General features: G+C 26.1%; 1 protein-coding gene across 17 annotated transcripts in view; it reads left to right on the plus strand.

Annotated features, from left to right (window-relative positions):
* LOC117168005 (protein daughterless) overlaps positions 1-21,869 on the plus strand; it is a 318,058-nt gene that overhangs the window by 282,373 nt on the left and 13,816 nt on the right. For 10 of the 17 annotated variants that reach the window (XM_033353401.1, XM_033353319.1, XM_033353327.1 and 7 more), the window contains 3 exons: positions 2,189-2,341; positions 2,594-2,711; positions 19,574-19,724. In XM_033353401.1, coding sequence (XP_033209292.1) covers positions 2,189-2,341; positions 2,594-2,711; positions 19,574-19,724 — 422 coding nt within the window. The remainder of the gene's footprint in view (positions 1-2,188; positions 2,342-2,593; positions 2,712-19,573; positions 19,725-21,869) is intronic. The other 7 variants (XM_033353369.1, XM_033353393.1, XM_033353423.1 and 4 more) reach the window with 3 other exon arrangements.

The raw sequence follows: 21,869 nt of genomic DNA on the forward strand, positions 1-21,869 counted from the left end.
TTCAAAATTAAAGCTTTCAAAGTTGCATAATAAGGCTGTTTGATTTTTGAATGTGAAAATTCTTAACATGTTTCACTTTTTAAAAATAAAGGTGCAATTAACTAAATTAAAAAATGGTAAATTTATATTTCTAATTGTTTTTCACCACAAAAATAAGTTATGTACAAAGATTTTGCCATAATATTGTCGCCTTTTGTGAAAATTTTTTTGAATTTTCAAAATCTATAAACGAACAAAATGTATGAAGCGATTTCACTTTTCTTTACTCGAAGCAATATCTCTTGTTTGCTCGGCTGCAATGATTGGATTAATTTCAGTATTTTCACTCTGCTCTATTTCCCAATTTAAAATTGGTTTATTTTCAAATTTAAATTGTGAAAATTTGCAGAATTGGAGTTTAAAGTCTTTTAGTACTTTAATTTTTTTCAAATTAATTTAAGTGTGTTTCAAAAGATGAAAAAATATTTCTAACGATTTTGAAATATTTTAAATATTTTAAAATATTTGAAATATTTTGAACATTTCAGAAAGATTTCACGGATGTTAGTGATTTAAAAAAGAAAGATTTCAAAGATTTCAAAAAAATTTCAAGGATTTAAAAGATTTAAAAAAGCGTGTACACTAAATTTAAAAGCTTTTACACAAATTAATATAAAAATAAATTTAAAAAAATAATATAAAAAGATTTCACAAAAGTTTCAAAGATTTCATGAAAAATTAATAATGATTTCTAAATAATATGAGAATTCCAAAGATTTCAATAAGAGTGTAATCAGATTTCAAAGATGTGAAATGATTTCAAATATTTTTAAAACATTTTTGGAAGATTTCGTAAGATTTCACAATTATTTTGAATATTCTATTGACGTTAAACGAACACAAAATATCTGAAAACATTTCAAAGAATTGTTAAGGATTTCAAAAGATTTCAAGAATATAAAAGATCTCAAAAAAGGTTATATAAAAAAGATGTGCACCAGATTTCCAAATATTACCAATATTTTTTACCATTTCAATTTTTTTTAGGGGATTTTAAAGATATCACAAACATTTTTAATGATTTCGAACGAATATAAAAGATTTCAAAAATATTTTAAGGAATTTTAAAAGATTCCAAGGATTTCAAATCATTTTGAAGATTCAGAACAAATAAAAGAATTTCAAAAGCTTTCAAATTTTCCAATGATTTCGAACGAATAAAAAAGTTTCCTCAAATATTGTAAAGAATTTTAAAAGATATCAAAGATTTCAAATCATTTCAAAGATTTAAAACAATTTATAGATTTTTGAGAAGATTTCAAAATATTAAAAAAAGATTTCAAATACTCCAATGATTTCGAACGAATCCAAATGATTTCAGAAAGATTTCACAAATATTTCGGAAAAATACAAGAATTTGAAAGATTTCAAAAGGGGTACAAGTGCACCAGATTTAAGGATTTCAAATCATTTCGAAGATTTAAAACGACTTAAAAATTGTTTAGAAGATTTATAAAGATTTAATAGAGATTTTAAATATTCCAATGATTTCGAACGACTACAAATTATTACACAAATATTTTAAAGTATTTCAAAAGATTTCAAGGATTTCAATCGATATCAAAATTTTTTAGAAGATTTCAAATATTTCGGTGATTCCAAACGAATACAACGGACGTGAGAAAGATTTCACAACTGTTTCAAAGAATTCATAAGGATTTCAAAATCTTACAAAGATTTTAAGGATTTCAAAGATTTAAAGATTATGCAAAAGCTTGAAATAATTACAAAAGATTTCTGATAGATTTCCCGGGAATTTTAGGCTATCACTAAGGTTTGAAATACTTAAAAAAATTTCAATAGTTTCAAAAATATTTCAACGGATTTCGCAGACAACAATACTTGAAAAAAAATTAAGAATTCGTCTATTTATAATTTGGCTTTGTTTGGACATTGTTGGCCAATAAACAATGAAATGGCTAATTTTTTTACATGAATAATACATTTTTAAAACTGGAAAATTTTGACCCGGGAAATGATCGGTGAATTTTTTTTTTCTCCCGAGTCCTGAATGGCCGCCTTGCTCTCTTATTCTCTGGAATTATGATCCTCTCTCTCTCTCTCTCTCTCTCTCTCTCCCTTTCCTAAATATAATTGCAGCTTTTTGCTCATAACTGGTGTGTAATCGTGTCGATGTTTCGGTATTCTGTTGGTACAGGGTACGCGGATGGAGGAACGACTGGACGATGCAATAAACGTACTGAGGAATCACGCCGAGAGTCAAATTGCCCTTCAACTCGGACCCGTGGGCCCCCACAGTTCCCTATATTCCCACTCGTCACCTCAACAGCTGGATCACTTGGTAAGGAATTTCAGCTTTTATCATTGAAAAAGTAGTTGGTGTCTCCTCGTATTATTGCACGATTTAATAATCATAATAATAGTGATTATTAGGCTCGCGTGAACATTTTTTTTATTAAAAAGTTATCGCCGCATCGAATTTGTCATTTATATCAAAGGTGATAGACAAAGTCTGAAGGTCTTATCACTAATTATCGATTGTTGTTTTTAGCGACGATTGGGCGCCAATTTGACCTTGATTTTGACATTTCAGACGAGTCCACATCCAGCGGGTACAATGGCGCAAGCACCGGGATCTTATCCGGGTCTCGCACCCACCCCAGACACCGACGGTTCCATCAAAATTGAAAGGCTACCGGTGACGAATGCCAGTAAGTTGATCTCGATACTCTCCGATAAGCAAAACCACTTTTTCTACCTGAAAAACATATCTGGAAATGTCCGGGATTTTTTTTTTTTTTAAGTCAGGGGATTTTTTTGAAGGCGTACTTAATTTTTAAATGTTTTTTTTTTTAAATTTCAATCTTGAATTGAATAACAATGATTCTTCATTTGTAAGAGTAGCCTTATACAGGGTTGAAGAAGACCTGGAATTAAAAAAAAATGTCTGGAAAAGTCCGGGAATTTCTCTTTAAGCCAGAAACATTTTTCGAAGGCGTAATTTTTTTTTAAATTGCAATATTAAATTGAATAACAATGATTCTTCATTTGTGAGAGTAGCCATATACAGGGTTGAAGAAGACCTAGAAAAGTCTTTAAATTTTTAAAAAGTTTTTAATAAACCTGGAAAAGTCGTGGAATTTTTTTAAAGTTTTTAATAAACCTGAAAAAGTCGTGGAATTTAAGAAAAGGCCTTGAAAAGTCTTGAAATTTAAAAAAAGTATGTAATAAACCTGGGAAAAGTCATGGAATTAAAAAAAAACCTTGACAAAGTAATTGAATTGTTTAAAAAGTGTTTAATATATCTGAAAAAGTCAATGGAATTTTTAAAAAGTGTTTACTAAACCTGGAAAAGTCGTGGAAAATAAAAGGCCTCGAAAAGTCTTGAAATTTTTAAAAAGTATTTAATAAACCTGGGAAAAGTCATGGAATTTTTAAAAGGTGTTTAATAAACCTGGAAAAGTCGTGGAATTTAAAAAAGGCCTTGAAAAGTCATGGAATTTTTAAAAAGTATTTAATATACCTGGAAAAATCATGGAAATAAAAAAAATGCCTGGAAAAGTCATGGAATTTTTTTTAAAGTGAATATATCTGGAAAAGTCATGGAGTTTTTAAAAAGTGAAAAGTTGTGGAATTTAAAAAAGGCCTTGAAAAGTCATGCAATTTTTAAAAAGTATTTAATATACCTGGGAAAATCATGGAATTAAAAAAATGCCTGGAAAAGTCATAGAATTTTTTAAAGTGTTTTAATGTATCTGGGAAAGTTGTGGAATTAAAAAAATGCCCGGAAAGGTCATAGAATTTTCAAAGTGTTTAACAAACCTGGAAAAGTCATGAAATTAAAAAAATGCCTGAAAAAGTCGTTAAATTGTTTAAAAAGTGCTTAATATATCTGGGAAGTCGTGGAATTAAAGAAAAATGCCTGGAAAAGTCATGGAATTTGAAATATTTAGTAAACCTGAAAAGGTCGTCGAATTAAAAAAAATAACTGGAAAACCTGGAAAAGTCTTGGAATATTTTAAAACTGTTTAATAAACCTGGAAAAGTCGAATTATAAAAAAAAAAGACTAGAAAACCTGGAAAAGTTATTGAATTTTTCAAAAGTGTTTAATATGACTGAGAAAGTCATTGAATTGCTTAAAAGTTGTTTAATCGTCTCTATTTCCAAAGTCATAGTAATTTAATATTTTATAGCAAATTCGATATTTGAAAATTGAACTGATGAAAAGAAAAAGTTCGTGAACTGATTAAATTTTGATAAATTTTAATTAGACAATTTTATTAGTTCTTGCGATCAAAAAAAAAATTGAAAATTGTTTTGAATTCAAGAAAATTTATTGTTAAATCATTACATTATAATTTATTTTGTGGTTTGTTTTAAATTCATTTTATTAACTGAGACCTGAACTTTTCTGTTTTTAGTTGAAAATTGTTTGGCTTTAGTTGAAATTTCAAGTATTTTGTTGAAAAATCGATTTTTTTTGTTAAATTTCATTGTTTTTGTATTCAAAATATAAATCTTTTTTGATAGAAATTTTAACTAAAAGGTTTTTTTTTCTTCCGAATTCGTCTTTTTTTTAATGAAGATTTAATTACTTGGTTGAGAGTTACTCTTTTATTAAAAATTAACTTTTTGTTCTTAACGATTCATACTTATTTAAAAATGTATCTATTTGATTGAAAAATGAGATATTTTGTTGAAAATTCGTTATTTCGTTGGTTGAAAATTAATTTTTTCACTGAAAATTTTTACTTTTTTTTGTAGAAATTAATCTTGTGGGTTCAAAATTAATATTTTTGTTGTAAATTTAATTATTTTAGTCAAATACTCATCATTTTAGATGATAAATCATATTTTTTGTTTCAAATTCAACTTTTCCAGTTAAAGATTCATCATTTTAGTTGAAAACTCTTCACTTTGTTTGAAAATGTAACTATTTTTTTTTTAAATTAGTTTAGTTTTTGTCGCAAATTATTTTTTTTTTTTACCGGAAAATGCAACTATTGTAATTGAAAATTACATTGTATTAGTTGAAAATTCATCTCTTTGGTTCAACATTAATTTTTCACTGAAAATTTAACTATTTAATTATTGGTTGACAATTTATCTTTTTCATTTAAAGTTGAAAATTGTGTTTTCCATGAAATTCGTTTTCTTTGGTAAAAATTAATCTTCTTGCTTGAAAATTAATCTTCATTAAAAAATAAACTAAGATTGATAATTTGAATTGAAGTCATAATTTTCGTTTAAAATTCAACTATTTGAATAAAAATTTGACTTTATATTTGATAATGCGAATATTTTGATGAACATTCATGTATTTCATTGAAAAATCATCTTCTTGATAAACAATTCATCTGTTTGGTTGAAAATTCAAGTATTCCAGTTACATATCCATCATTTTAATTGAAAATAAAACTACTTATTTCAAAACTTAACTTTTTCTCAGAAATTAATTTAGGTTGTTTGAAAATTCGACTATTAGGTTGAAAATTGGCCTTTTTTAGTTGAAAATTCAACTTTTTTTGCGAAAAATTCAGATATTATCTTGAAAAATCTGCTTATGGGTAGTAAATTAATCTTCCTGTTTGAAAATTAATCTTCCTGTTTGAAAATTAATCATCTTGCTTGCAACATTTATTTTCTTGATTTGAAAATTCAAGTATTTAAATTAAATATTCATTATTTCAGTAGAAAATTAATGTTTTTGGTTAAAAAAAAGGGTTGAAAGTTAAATTAAATTTGTTTTCGAGATAAATCTGCTTTTTTTCTTGGTGAAAAAATAATTTTTTTAACTGAGAATTTAACTATTCTATTCTATTTGTTGCTTGAAGATTAATCTTTATTAAAAAATCAAGCAAGATTGATAATTTGAATTGAAGTCATATTTTTCGTTTAAAATTCAACTATTTGGATAAAAATTTGACTTTTTATATTTGATAATGCGAATATTTTGATGAAAATTCATGTATTTTATTGAAAAATCATCTTCTTGAAAAAAAAATTCATCTGTTTGGTTGAAAATTCAAGTATTCCAGTTAAATATCCATCATTTTAGTTGAAAATAAAACTACTTATTTCAAAATTTAACTTTTTCTCAGAAATTCATTTAATTTGTTTGAAAATTCGACTATTTGGTTGAAAATTGGTCTTTTTTTAGTTGATTATTGGCCTTTTTTAGTTGAAAATTCAACTTTTTTTGTGAAAAATTCAGATATTATCTTGAAAAATCGTCCTTATGGGTAGTAAATTAATCTTCCTGTTTGACAATTAATCATCTTGCCTGCAAAATTTATTTTCTTGCTTGAAAATTCAATTATTTAAATTAAATATTCATCATTTCAGTAGAAAATCAATCTTTTTGGTTAAAAAAAAAAAAAAACAATTGGTTGTATGTTCAATTAAATTTGTTTTCGAAATAAATCTGTTTTTTTTTTCTTGGTGAGAAAATAATTTTTTTAACTGAAAATTTAACTATTCTATTTCTGGTTGGAAACTGATTTTTTTTCGTTCAAAATTCAGCTATTTGTTTGAAAATTAATCTTTTTCAGCTGAAAATTCAACTGTTGGATTAAAAATAAATGCATTTTTTTAATCGTCTTTTTAGTAGGAAATATTATTCTATCTGGTTTTAAATTAAACTATTTGGTTAAAAATTCATCTATCTATTTGAAAATCCAAATTTCCGCCTTATAAGTGCGGAATTTGAAGCGATTTAAATTAATTTTCAATATTGTCCTGAATTTTGAAGTATAAGTAAATAAAAAAAATTTGCTCAACTTATTATTTAATTTCATCGACTTTCAAGATAAAATTCTAGAAGAAATTCCTAGAAGCTCAAAAAAAAAACATTATTTATAATAAACTTGGCGAAAAAGATACCTGGAAAAAAATCCTGGAATTGTCGTCAAAGAATGATGAAACAATTATGAAGCTTTGGCAGCTCGCTCGCTCGTTCCTTTAGTCACAAAAGCCCGTGAAAATTCTCAATACGGTAGCGCCAATTACATTCAGGAAGCGATTGCGATAGAAATCGAGCCCGATTTAGTCGATCTCCTTATAAAACCTCTCGGATGACAGTTCCCTCTCGTATTCACATTCGTCTCTCCACAGTCGCTTTCAAGGATAGAAAATAGATTCTACTAAACGGAAACGGAGAAAAGACCTTCTCGGAAGATTCTCCGAACGTTACAGGGCTGTCAAGGAAGAAAAAAAAAAGATAGAGAGAGATATATAAAAAGAGATAAACCTTGAAAGATTGATTTCGTTTGTGAAAAATGCTCTCGAAATATTCTCTTCTTTATTTTGGATTCGTTAAGGAAATAAAATAAAGCGCCAAATCGATGTTTCATACGATTTACGGAACTAGGATTCTGGAAAAGGATTGTAACCTTGACAAATTTACTTCAATAAATACCCAAGATACTATTTCCCCGAAGATATATTTTCTATTTTGTAATATAAATTCATACAATCATCATGATGTTTATCAATTAAAAACAAGATTGCTGTGATTCCTATTTGATATTCTTGATATCGTAATTATAAAAAATAAAGACTTGCTTGAAATATTTCAAAGTATAATTGTCGTGAAATTTTTTTATATTTAAAATATCAAACATATCGTAACTCCTGAAACCCAATATTTCAGGGTATTTTGCAAATTTTCCGATCAATTTTTAATATATTTAAAAATAATTTAAAGGAATTTTTAAGATTTTTTTTGAAACTTCTAAGGCATTTTCAACAGATTTTAATTTGAAATACTTGGAGAAAATTTAAAAGATTCCAAGGAATTTTTAATTGATTTCAATAATTTGAAGGGATTTTATAGCATTTAAAATATTTTAGGATAAAGAATTTCCTAGAATTTCGGAAGATATGGAACGATTTTATAATATTTATAAAAGGTTTGAAAATATTTTAAAAGATTTCACGGGCTTTTATCAGTTCTCCGAGATGTCAGGAAATTATGCCAGATTTCACAGAATTTAATATTTATTTAATGGAATTTAATCATATTTTAGTGAATTTAAAGAATCTATTCAAGAGAAGTGAGGTTATTTCGTAGGGTTTAAAAGATTTTAAGAGTTCTTAAATTAGTTTTTGGAATTAATTCTGAATGCTTTTAAATTCTTTTTATTTTATTTCTTCTTTACTTTTCAAAAGTTTTTATTAAATTCATCCTAAGAATCAGTTGATAAAATGATGAAAGAATTTTCAGGTATTTTTTCAAATTCCTTGGCATTTTCAAGAGATTTAAAAAACGTCCAATTATTTCAAAAGATTCTAAAGGATTTAAAATATTTTAGGATATTTAAAAAGAATGCGAAGACATTTTTCACAGGGAATTTAAAAAGAATCCCAGGCACTTTAAAAATCTTTAAAAAGTTTCAAGGGATTTAATAAGAAATAAAAGGATTTGAAATGTTTTAGAAAATTTTTAACAATTGCCAGATTTTGCTAATTTGTTTCAATAGATTAACGTGATTTCAAAGACTTTGAAATATTTTAAGGCATTTTAAAAGATTCCAAGGAATTTTTAAAACAATTAAATTTTTTATAATTTTTTGGGATTTTAATATTTTAACAGGTTTCAGAGAATTTATTCATAAGAAGTAACAGGGTTTCAAAGATTTGAAGAAATTTTAAAATATTTTTTGCAATTCATTTGAAATTCGTCCTGAATTCTTATTCATTTATCCTGAAATTTTTTGAATTATTTAAATTCTAATTTCAATCAATTCTACTTAATTCGATTTTTAATTTCAGCTTTATTTTTTAAATAAATTTTATCCAATTCCCTACTTCCCTTAAAATTGAATGAAATTCGTTTCATTTAAGAATTTTTTCACTTTTTAAGAATTATTTACTTTTTGGACCCGAAATTAATAGGGTTTCAAAGATTTGATTTTTTTATCATACCTGAATTTTTTCAAATTCTTTAAATTAAATTTAAATTAAATTCTTTAAATTCTTTTAATTAAATAAATTTAAGTTCTTTGGAATGTTTTAAATTTACTTGAACTCTTCCAAATTCTCGAAATTCTATTTAATTCATTGGATTTTTGTTGATTTCTTAAAGTTTTTATTTAATTGGTCCTAAATTCTTTTAACCGAATCTTAAATTCTGAGACATTTTATGAAAATCTTTTGAATTACCTTGCATTTCTCTAAGCTTATTTCAAATTTACTGAATTACATTAAGTTTTTTCATATTTTTAAATTGTTTTCAATTTATTTGAATTTTATTTAAATTCACCTTAAATTCTAAATAATTTTATCGAATTATTATCCTTTATCTTAAATTTCTCTAAATTCATTTAAATTTAAAATTTTTTTTATTTTCGAACTCGTTTCAATATACACAAATTAAATTAGTTATTCGATCTGAAGGAATTATCGCACAGAAATTTCAAAAAATTTCAATAAATTTCAATTTTAAACCATAGTTATTTGAAAATGGTCTATAATTTTTGTAATTTATTTATCATTTAGTTTTATTATAAATTGGAGATAAAACACTGAATGAAATTTATTCGAAGTTATTTGATGAAAATATTAAAAACCGGGTATTTTATGAGACCGGAAAAACCGGGAAATGACAGTGAATTTATTTTTTTGACCAGGAATTTCACAAATTAAAAAAAAAATCTGTCCAATTTTGATTTCAATAGTTTTTTAAATAATCAATTGAATTATCTTTCTAATTATATCATTCAGTTTACAAGGCGCAAGTTGAAAATTTTTCACTTACAGGTGTTCCATTTTAGATTTTAATTTTTAAGCTTACGTGTTCTATTTAAAGAATTTTAGAATAAATGTTCAAAGACTTAAAAAATAAAAAATTAGTATCGTTTGAAATCGACATTTTGGATAAAAACCTTTTTAGTTGATCAAACAAATATAAATTCTAATCATTTTTAAAATTTAACTATACATTAATGATTAATAATAATTTATTTTATATGATAATATTTGGATTCAGTTGAAAATTTAATAATTTCCAGATCTTAACGTTAAAAATTCAATTTTTTTTTTAATGGAAAGTTTTCCGATTGAAACCGTGTAAACTGTTATCAATTTTTAAATAACCTCAAAATAATTTATTCATAAATGAAGGCTTTTATTACATTAAAAATATTGTTTTGTCCTAAATTTTTAAATTTTGACATTTTTTAGTTAAGAAAAATAAGTTGAAGAAATATTCAGAAGATCTAAAAAGGTTCAAAATTAATAAAAAATTTGTCTAATTTAAAATGAAATTGACAGATTTCGAAAAAAATTAGAAGCTTATTTTGAAGAATTAATTTAAAAAGAATATTTCATAAGATAGTTAAAAATGGTAAAGAAATAAATCAGGAATATTTTAAGGAAAAAATGTTTTTTGCAGGATTAAAACAAAAATAGGAAGGATTCGAATCATTTTAAAAGATGCCTTAGAAGTTTAAAAAAAATGTGGATAAATTTAAAACAACACGTAGATGTTTCAAGATTTTGAAATAAAATTACGAATCTTTTTAAGGATTTTAAAACTATTTAAAATGAAAATATAAAACAATTTTTTATATAAATTAATTTGAATATAAAACAATATTCACAATAAAACAAAAATATAATCGTTCAATTTTTAATATTTCTAGCTTACAATTGCTTAAAATGATTTGCAGCTCAGTTTTTGTTACTTCAACTAGAAAATTTGTTAAGCCTTTAGAATTCGAATTTTTTAATTTCATTTACCGATGAGAAATTTTGGCTAACCTGGAAATTACCAAGAATTTTTTCTATGTAATTAAGACGACCATCCTGGATATTTTTTGGCAAAAGGAGCACACTTGTGCCAAATTTTCAAAAAAAAAAAAAAAAAAAAAAAACAATGATTGAAATCTCGATTTTGAAACAATGAAGCCGATAAAAATCCCCAAAAAGAACGAATTCTAGATGAAAGAAAGACTGAACGGACCAAATCCACGGCACTTAATTATTGCCGATATTTTTGAATTGAATGAAATTAGACAAAGACTTTGGAATTACCGAATGCTGAGTAGTTTGTTTGCCTTATGGAGAATTTCGAACCGATCGAGTTTATGGACTCGGAATAATGAAAAGGCTTTAAGTAAGAAGGAAAGAAAGAGATTACAAAGGCTCTCCAGGACATTTGAGAACGATAGGGAACGCAGTTGAGAATTCACGCGTATACGGAGACACCCCACGAAGAAAAGAGCATTAATGGCGAGCGCGCTCTGGATGCCAATCTCCATAGATGGTCAAGGCTGCGATAATATATGTACTGAATGCAGCAGAAAAGCGCACTTCTGTCGAAAGGACAACGCTTGGTTGAAGCGAAAGGAGAGAGAGAGAGAGAGATCGGATTCTGGAAAATTGTGCATTCTGTCGTTCTTAAACTTGTTGCCAAGTCGGCCCGATAAGCTCTTGTGAGTGGTTGTTTGTTGCCATTGTCATTATTAAGAGAAACGGGATAAAGGAGGTAACTATGTACTAATACATGTTGTGAAATTGAGGCAAACAAAACGGAACTACTCGCGGGAGTCAGTGTTGTAAGTGTCGATCCATAAATAGGCGACTTAAGCCTCGGAACAATAATGCATCCACAATCTCGTATCTTTCTCTTTCTCTTCTTCTTTTGGCTCGATCTCTCTCTCTCTCTCTCTCTTTCTCTCTCACGATTGCCCTGAGTGTTTAGGAGTTTTATTTTCCGAGAGATTTATGGCCGTCCAAGTTGTTTTTAGTAGCTAAAGATTGAAGGGATTAGGCGACTCGTAACGCGTCGAAACAATAAGAATTTAAGTGACTCGGGAGTAATGGCGGCCAAAGTGCGTTGTAAACTTTTAGAAAGATTAGCCTCTAGTTTGAGTTTTTCTTTTTTTTTTAAGTCTTGGTACTACTTTGTTCTTTTAGATTGAAGCATTACTCGGGCGTTTAAATTTGTGGACATAAAGGCGTTTGATATGCATTCCAAATTGAGTTTAAACGTGCAAGAATTGCTGGAAATCCTGTTTCAAATTAATTTTGTAACATTTTCTTTTTAATTCATTTAAGGGCATGACTTAGAAAATTGTCGATTTTACCAGTTTTCGGTTCCCTCGGCTTTTTTTTCTAGAATAATAAATATTGTGTCTTAAAAATTTGGGAAATGATAGCAAACATGCTAACGGACGTCCCCACACACTTTTTTTTGGTAGGTTAATTCAAAAAAGTTTTAAATTAGCAAAATGTGATTAATTTGCATAGCACTTAGGAAATAGTATCAATTTTTTCAGTTTTAGATTCCCCCGGCTTTTTTCCTAGGATAAGAAATATTTTGCCTTCAAAATCTGGAAAATGATAGCGAACATGCTAACGGACGTCCCCACACACTTTTTTGTGTTTCTTTATCAAAAAAATTTTGATATTGCTAACAGCGTGCATGTATATTTCGAGGTTATATGTGTTACAATTCTCCTGAGCGTTACTTTCAAACTACACAATATTTTTGGCCGAAAACTTTAAACTTAAAAATAAACATAGTAACTGATCTCCCGGAACTAACCTTGTTTGTAGGCAATCAAAAAAGTTTATTTCATAAATAATTTCTAAATTATCGGAAAGGCAGAGATGAAAAACGACATAACCTCAAAATAATGCATATGCATAAACTTTTTATTTAGCACGATAAATTTTTTTGTTATTGTCCCTCGAAAAAGAGTTCGGGGACGTCCGTTATGATATTTTATAGCATCTCCGAATTTAGTTTTTAAAAATTTCCATTTTTGTGGAAAAAAAGCCGAGAAACTGTAAGTATCACATGCCCTTAAATTTTCGGTACTACTTTGTTCTTTTAGATTGAGGCATTACTCGGGCGTTTAAATTTGTGGGCATAAAGGCGTTTGAGATGCATTCCAAATTGAGTTTGAACGTGCAAGAATTGCTTGAAATCCTATTTCAAATTAATTTTGGTTGTAACATTTTCTTTTTAATTCCTTTCAGGCAATGTGACGAGTGGGTCACGTGACAAGATTTCTACCTTACCACCACTTTTTTTTTTATTTCCCAACTTATTATCACACGAAACGCGACATCGAGTTGAAAATTTGGGATACTAACCAAGAAGCACTAACAATGTTAGGTCTGGTCCTAAATCTTTATAATTATGAAAAAAGGTTTTTGTTGTAAATAATTTTTTCGCTTTTTTTCATATTTATTCAAATTTAGGACCAGGCCCGCCTTCTTCAGTATTTCTTATTTATTATCCCAAATTTTCAACTCGATTTGGCACTAAGTGTGAAAATAAATTGGGAAATAAAAAAAGTGAGGGTAAGGTAAGAATCTGGTCACGTGACCCACCCAATTTTTTAAAGGAAATTCAAAGACTTTAAAGTATTTTATAGGTTTTTAAAAAGATTCCAAGCCATTTTAAAGAGATTTAAACAATTCAAGAGAGTTTTTAAGGGGTTTCATAATTTTAAGGAATTTTAATATTTTAATTCGTTTTAAAAGAATTTTTCACAATAAGTGAGGGATTTCGTAGGTTTGTATAAAGTTTTGACATGATTTTCAACTTAATTGAATTTTTTTTCTCACAATTTTAAATTATTTTCAATTAACTTGATTGATTTTTAAATTAAGTTTCCTAAACTTCAATATCTCTGGTTCAAATTAACAGAGATATTTTACTAGAGATATTTTCACAAAACTAAAACAACTATATAGCGAAAATATCGTCTGGGTATCGTACACCCAGTGTAGGCTGAGAGGTTTAAAATTATTTCAAATTCATTTCAATTATTTTTTTTTTTAAATTAGTATAGTTTCAAAAATTTGAAATGATTTTTGGAATTCATCCCCGAATTTTTGTTAATTAACCCTAGATTTTTTTTTTCAATTTTTTAGAATTCTCTTTAGCCCATGATGCAATTTTTATTGATGCCGCTTTTCTTTTAATAAATTAACTCATGTGTTTAATCACTATTAAATTCAGGTATATACCTATTTCTGAGATGTTTTAAATTCTATTGAAATATTTCAGGTTGATTTGAAAGATTTTAGGATATTTTTAAAATTTGTAAAGCATTTTCAAGAGCTTTTAATTTGAAATATTTCAGAGACTTAAAAAGAATTCCAAGGAATTATTAATTAATTACATTACTTTGAGGGGATTCCAAAACGTTTGAAATATATTTTAGGATCAAGAATTTTCTCGAGTTTCGGTAAATATAGAGCGATTTTACAGGTTCTTTAAAGTTTTATCATATTTTTAAAGATTTCATAGAATTTTATAAGATTTCCGAGTATTTCGACGATCTTAAGGGTTTCTTAATTTGGTAGAATTTCTAAGGATTTCAAATATTTTAGGACAACTTAAAAGATTCCTGGATTCATTTGAATTCTTTTGAATTCTCTAAATTCAATTGATAAAATTATCAAAGGATTCAAAATATTTTTAGGTATATATATTTTTAATTTTCAAGAGCTTTAGGACATTTTCAAAGATTACCAGAAAGTTTTTTTTTTATTTCCTTCAATTGTTCGGCAGGGCTTTCAAAGACTTTAAAATATTTTAGGATATTTTAAAATATTCCAAGGCATTTCAAGAGATTTTAACAATTTCAAGAGATTTCTGTGAGTTTTCATAATTTTATGGAATTTTAATACCTACGTTAATTCATTTCAAAGAATTATCATCAATTCTTTTAAGTTGTTTTGAATTCTTCCTTTGAATCTCATTTCCAACTTAATTTAATTATTTTTTTCTCACTATTTTAAATTATTTTCAATTAACTCGATTGATTTTTAAATTCGGTTTTATTTATTATTAATTCAGCGAATTCCTCTCATTTTTCTTAAATTCCTCTAAAAAAATATAAATAAAATTACTTAATTTGCCCTAAATTTGGTCAATTCTTTGGAGGTCTTTATAATATTTTTAGTTTACTTGTATTCTTCTAAATTTACTTGATTTAATGGACTTTTAAAACAGTTTTCATTTAATTGATCCTAAAGTCTGGTAACCTCACCTTAATTCTTAGACATTCCATTAAATTCTTTTGCATTGACTTGAATTTTTCTAAGCTCATTTCAAAATTTCTGAATTCAACGAATTTTTTCGTATTTTTAATAGTTTTCAATTAATTTCATTTTTTGTTTCGTTAAATCACATTGAATTTTTATGAATTTTATCAGAGTTCTCGCTTATTTTAAATTCCTCTAAGTAGATTTGAAATAAAAAAATAATAAAAAGACGGAATTGAAATGAAAAGAATGAAAATGAAGTAAATAACGGACTAGAAATTTAAAGAATGGAAGTTAAGAGGATTAACTGAAATAAAGAGAAAGAATATGACTAAATGAAGTATAAAAAGGGTATTTAAAGCCAAAAGAATAAAAATAAAGAAATGAAATAAAGAGGGAATTAAAAGGAAAAAGGTGAGCCAAATTAACTAAAAAGTCGGAATTGAAATGTTAAGTAATGAATATGGAATGCAACGAATAAACTGGAAGGTAAAGAAATAAAAAGAGCAGTAAAAAATGGAAGTGAAGTAAAAAAGAAATTATAAGAAATAAAATGAAAAATGAAATTAATCGATGTAATTGAAATGACAAATAATTTAAATGCAATGGATAAGGTGGAATGTAAAGAAAGAAATTATAAGGAATAAATAAATATAAAACAATGGAAATGAAAAGACGATATTTAAATGTAGAGAATGAAAATTAAGATTAAGAATATGCATGCAATGAGTAAACTGGGATGTAAACAGGGAAATAATAAAAATTCTATCAAAAATATTGAATTAAAATAAAAACATGAAGAGAAAAGAATGAAAAAATAAAAGTAAAAGTCGGAATTGATTTGCGATAAAAAGGGATATTTAAATTTTTTTAAGTCAATTGAAACTATAAGAAATAAATAAAAATAAAAGATTGGAAATTAAAAATTGAAATAATAAAGGCGAAATGAATTTATTAGAATGAGTTTAAAAAAGGAAGTTTTACTGAAAATTAATAAATAATAAATTTGAAATCAATTTTCCTAATTGAAAACTATTTGATGCATATTTGAAATTCGCAATTCACTGAATTGAACTTTAAAAATTGGAAATAATCTCAAATCTGAAAGTCCATATTTTCAAAGATTGTTGCTCTATCTTTAAAAACAATTAAAATTATAATTATCGCCTCAATGTTATGTTGTGATTATTATTCTTCAATAATATTGTTCTCTTCCTCTATACATTTTTAATTTTTCTGCATAAAAGCCCGGAAAAAGCTTTTGAAATATTTTACTTTCTTGCATTATCTTTTGTCAAATTGTATGTTTTTTTTTCGATCCGAGGCATCTTTTTAAAATTTATTTTAACTTTGTTGTGCTCTATGTAATTTTAATTTTCCGCTGAACATTATTTATTTATTCATAAGATGTCTTCGCTCCGCTTTTTGAAATTCTCAACTCGTCAGTGTTGAAATCTGGCCTTCAGCTATTTTCTTAATAAACTCTTGTATAATAAATGAGTGAGCCTTAAGCCAATCGGAGCACACACCAATATATAGGTACAATAGCCGCGAGTGCCTTTGCTGATAGCGCTACACCGTGTCGCGTGATTTATCTAACATTTCCTTATCGGGCGTTCCCCTTCTTTCTCGGTGTGACTCTTGAGGAACATAGAACACCTGGGTACTTGATTTTTCTACGCGCATGGGAAAAAGTGATTGTTCGATGATGCGACACCGGGAATAGAATATGGAAAATGCGTGGAGAATGGACTTTTATCAAGGAATCGATGAAAAAAAAAGAAAAGAAAGGGAGACACCGCTGAACTACTCGCGGCAGATAATCATGGTCGAGGATCGTTATCTCGAGAAAAGTTGCACAGAATCGCGTCTAATGGTCGACCGGAACACGCGAAAGATTATTTTAGGGTCAAGGCAGATGGCGCCACTCGTGCGAAGAAAATCCCCCCCAACAGATGAGAATCTTGATTCTTAAATGGCTTTTTATCAGAACACACGAAGATTTATTCTATTTTAACTATCATTAATTACTATGCAAGAGGGAGTAATTTATTTCTGATTCGATTAAGGATTTTTCGAATTTATGGGACTTGTTTCCTTCGGAGATTTTTCTTTGTGATAGGAGGAGGGAGAGACAATGTGAGAGAAACTGGAGAACTTGAGTGGATTGTTTTTTTTTTTAAATTCAGATTCTTGGAAATTTGGTTTTGCTTGTCTAAATCGTTATTATTTTTGTGTCGTTTAAAAGCCCTTTGAAAGTATATTCTCAAATGCAGGCTTTGGAAAAAAAATAGGAAAAGATATCACAGCTTCCAGGAGTCAGGAATTTTGGAAAAAGTAGCAAAATGAAAAAATTTATGTAAAAATTCACAATTAGTCAGTTGTTTCTCAAATTACTTTTTAGCTATAACTATTTATGTTTTTATATATTTAAAACTTCGGAGGTATTTTTAAGAGCTTTTAATTTGAAAAATTTTAGGGAATTTTTAAAGATTTCAAGGATTTTTTTGTATTAATTTAATTAATTTTAAGTAATTTTAAAGCGTTTGAAATCTTTTTAGAGTAAAGAATTTTCTACAATTTTAAGAGATTTAAAAATTCTCAATGTATTTTAATACACTTTTCAAAAATTTTAGCGAATATAATCATAGAATTTCACGGGATATTATAATATTTTAGTGGATCTTGAAGAATTTATTCACGAGAAGTGAGGTATTTTTTTATGGATTTAAAAATGTTTTTATGTAATTGATCCTGAGATGATCAAAGGATTTGAAATATTTGAACGTATTTTTTTTTCGTGACATTTTCAAGAGCTTTAAAGCATTTCAAAAGATTTTTAAGAATGTAAAATATTTTAGGTTACTTTAAAAGTGTACACACATTTTTTAATTGATTTCAATAATTTAATGTGATATTAAAGGATTTTAAATATTTGAGGGCGTTGTAAAATATTTCCAAGCATTTTCAAGAGCTTTGAAAAATTTTTAAAGTTATCAAAGGATTTTTAATATTTTGCGATATTTTAAAAAGATTCACAGGCATTTTCAAGAGATTTAAACAATTTCAAGTTGGTTTCAAGGGTTTTATTAATTTTAAAGAATTTGAAAAAATTGGTATGCGTTTCTGAAGAATTTCGGAACATTTGAAACTCTTTTATAGGACCTGAAAGTTTTTAAGATATTTTGAAAAATTCCAAGAACTTTTATAAGATTTCCTTAGCATCAGATTTGATGTAACTTCACGGGATTTGATAATATTTTCATGCATTTCGATGAATTTATGCACAGAAAACGAGGATTAATCAAAATTCACCCCGAAATCTGATTAATTTATCTTGAATTCTTTTTAATCCTTTTTAATTCTTCTTAATTCACTCAATTCAATGGATTTTTATAAAGTTTTGTTTAATTTTTCAAACTTAGTTAATTCAATGAATTTTTTCATATTTTTCAACTGTTTTGAATTGATGTGATTGTTTAAAAAAATCTTAATTTGATATTTTATCAAATTTTACTGAAATAAATGAATTTTTTCGATTAAATCTTTTTTTCCAATTCATGTGAATTCTTTAAAATTTAATTTTTATCGCTTTGTAATTATTAGTCACTTTTTTAATAAGAAATAAGATTTCTAAGATTTGAAGAGATTTGAAATTATTATTTTTAATTCTTTGAAATTCTGGAATTTTGTTAATTTACTTGATTTCTTGTAAATTTATTTTATTCTAACCAATTAATTTATTTTTTATTTTTCGAAGCTCATTTCCAAATTACTGAATTCAATCAAGTTTTTTCATATTTTTGATTTGTTTTAAATTTATTTGATTTTTTTGTTTAATTTACCTCGAATGTTTATGAATTTTGATCGAATTCTTCTCGTTTATCTTAAATTCCTCTAAATTCATTCCAGTGTGACGGATATCAATTGAATATTTTAAAATTAAAATTTGTTTTGCAATTTATTTGAATTCTCTTGAATTTAACTTGAATTGTTTTGTATTTATTAGTCACTTTTTTTACAAAAAAATACTAAGGTTTCCAATATTTGAAAAGATTTGAAATTATTTTTTGTATTTCTCGAAATTCACTCAAAGTTTACTAAAATAAATGGACTTCTAATTTTTAAAAATATTTTCCAATTTATTTGAATTCTTTTTGAATTGAACTTGTGTTGTTTTGTAATCATGAGTCACCTTTTTGATAAGAAAGTAGTAATGTTTCAAAGATTTGAAATTATTTTTTTTTTGTAATTCAACCTGAATTATTTTTAATTTATCTTGAATTATTTTAATTCTGGAATATTTTTAATTTACTTGAATTCTTCTAAATTTATTCATTTTTACTTAATTCAATGAAGTTTTTTTATATTATCAAATTGTTTTTAATTTATTTGAATTATTTTTTAATTTAACTCGAATTTTTATGAATTTTCATCGAACTATTCTTGTTCATCCAAAATTTAACAGAAATAAATGGAATGAAAATTTAAATTAAAAAATAAATTTGAAGGATTAGCGATTAAGTATTGATTTTGCAAAGCGGCAGTATTAATAAGAAACAGAATACATCTCTTTAGAAAAGCGGAAAGATCCGCCAGACAGCAGTGGCGGTGACACAAAACCTTCAAGCAGCGAATTGGCAGCGGGAGTCATTGGTGCAGCAACAGTTAATTCCACGTCGCAAGGAAAGGGAACGAAACGATCGCGGAGATAGTAAGTGTCTTTAAAATATTTATTTTAAAATTCCCTCATTTTATTTTAATTTCTTGGCCTGGGTGGCTTCTAGACCGAAAAATGACCAGGGATTTATTTTTCTTCCTTATATTGGGATTGGTTCAACGACTTAACGCCATCTGGTGCCAATAATCAAAAGTGGAAGGAGTAGGTAGAATTTTAATGATGCATTTTAGTTTGCGCGTAAAACTGTTTTTATGATTTTTATGTAGAATTTAATTAATTATTGGATACTTAAAATAAGTCTTTTATCAAAACCAATATTTTTCAAATGGAATTTACAATCTTGTACAGTGAAAAAACATTTTTTTTGTTGACAAAAGTGTTTATCTGAAGAACAATTATTGTAATATTTATTGTAAAATTCAAGACTGCCTATAATTTATATTATTTGCATAATCTGGATACGGATTTAATTTTATTAATTTAAGTTCATTTGAGCTTATAATAGTACAATATTTTTGTTTTATTTAGACAAATATTTTTGAAAATTAATTTTTGTTCACTGTGTAAGATGGAAATTCTTGCGAATCTGAAATGCATATTTAAAATTCTATTACTTCTAGTTTGGATTTTTGGTAAAAAAATTGGTAAAAAATTCTAATTCTTGAGTTTGAACATTTTAAATTTAATTGGAAACGTTATCAATTGTAAAATGTACCATTTTAAATACTTTTTAGTATATTTTTAGTACTTTAAGATTTAAATATACAAAATTGTTGTTTTTTTTTTCAATTTAAATTTCTTAAAATTGTACAATTTAAACAATTTATTTCGATATGAAGGCAATAATAGTTAAACTTTTATAAATGTAAAAGCTTTGAAAATTCAATAATTTCAAATTAAATTATTCAAAATTACTTGAAGCATTACATAATGAAAAAAATGAATTTATTTAAAATTGTTTTCAAATTCAAATCGTTCAAAGTTACAGAAATACCAAAAATGAAAGCCTTTTAATACTTTAATTATTAAAATTGTTTAAAACTGATTTGAATAGTATTTGAATTGATGAATAAAAAATGTTTAATTAATTCATTCATTTGAATTTGCCATTTTAATTGATATTCACAAATGTGAATTTGAACATTTTTTCAGAATTTCCAATTGAAATCCTTTATACAAAAGGCTATAAAATTGAAATTTTCAAATTTCAAGGTGTACATTTTCCAATGTAAAACCCTAATAATAATTAAGTAATGCATTTTAAAAACTTTAAAATTGAATAATTTCAGATTAGAGGTTTATAAATGAGATAATTTTAAACAATAGCTCTTTTTTATTGGTTTAATTTTGCATAAACTCGATGTTTAAGTATTCAGCTGGAAATATTGTTCTGAATTTAGAATATTTGATCGAAAATTCAAGAATTCTAGTTAAATATTCATAATTTTAGGTGAAAATTGATCTTTTTGGCTGAAAGTTTTCACTATAAATTTATATTTTTTATTAAAAATTCATCTATACCAGTAGAAAGTTTAATCATTTTAGTGAAAAATTAATCTCTTTGTCTGACCATTAATTTTTTAAACTAAAAATTGATCTATTCAATTATTAGTTGTAAATTATATTTTTTAGTTGAGAATTCGTCTTTTCTTGGTAGAAATTAATCTACTGGTTTGAAATTAATCCTTTCGGTTGGAAATTTAAGTAGTGCAATTTAATATTCATAATTTTAGTTGAAATTGGATATTTTTGGTTGAACATAAAGTTACGTTGTTGAAAGTTAAATAAATATTTAGCTGTAAATATTCTTCTAAGTTTAGAATGTTTTAGTTTTGAATAAACTCGATTTGAAAAATTTCAATTTGAACTGGTCTTTTGTTGATAGCTATTACATTGGAATTTTTAAATTTTAAATATTTCTTATTTGGAGACTGTAACTTTTAAGACTTCAAGTTGGAAATTCTTCCACTTAAATGTATAATTTTCAATTTTAAACGCATAAAATTTTTATATTTTTAACATCAAATTCGTTAATTAGACATTTTTAAAAATAATTCGAATTATAAATTATGTAGCTTTAAAATCCTAAATTTGTAAATTTAAGTGACTCGGAAATATATTTGAATGCCGGTTAACAACTAAAACATTTTCCTGAGTTATTATTAGCCACCCTGCTTG

The sequence above is a fragment of the Belonocnema kinseyi genome, chromosome 1 (assembly GCF_010883055.1).
Source record: "Belonocnema kinseyi isolate 2016_QV_RU_SX_M_011 chromosome 1, B_treatae_v1, whole genome shotgun sequence".
Taxonomy (NCBI): Eukaryota; Metazoa; Arthropoda; class Insecta; order Hymenoptera; family Cynipidae; genus Belonocnema; species Belonocnema kinseyi.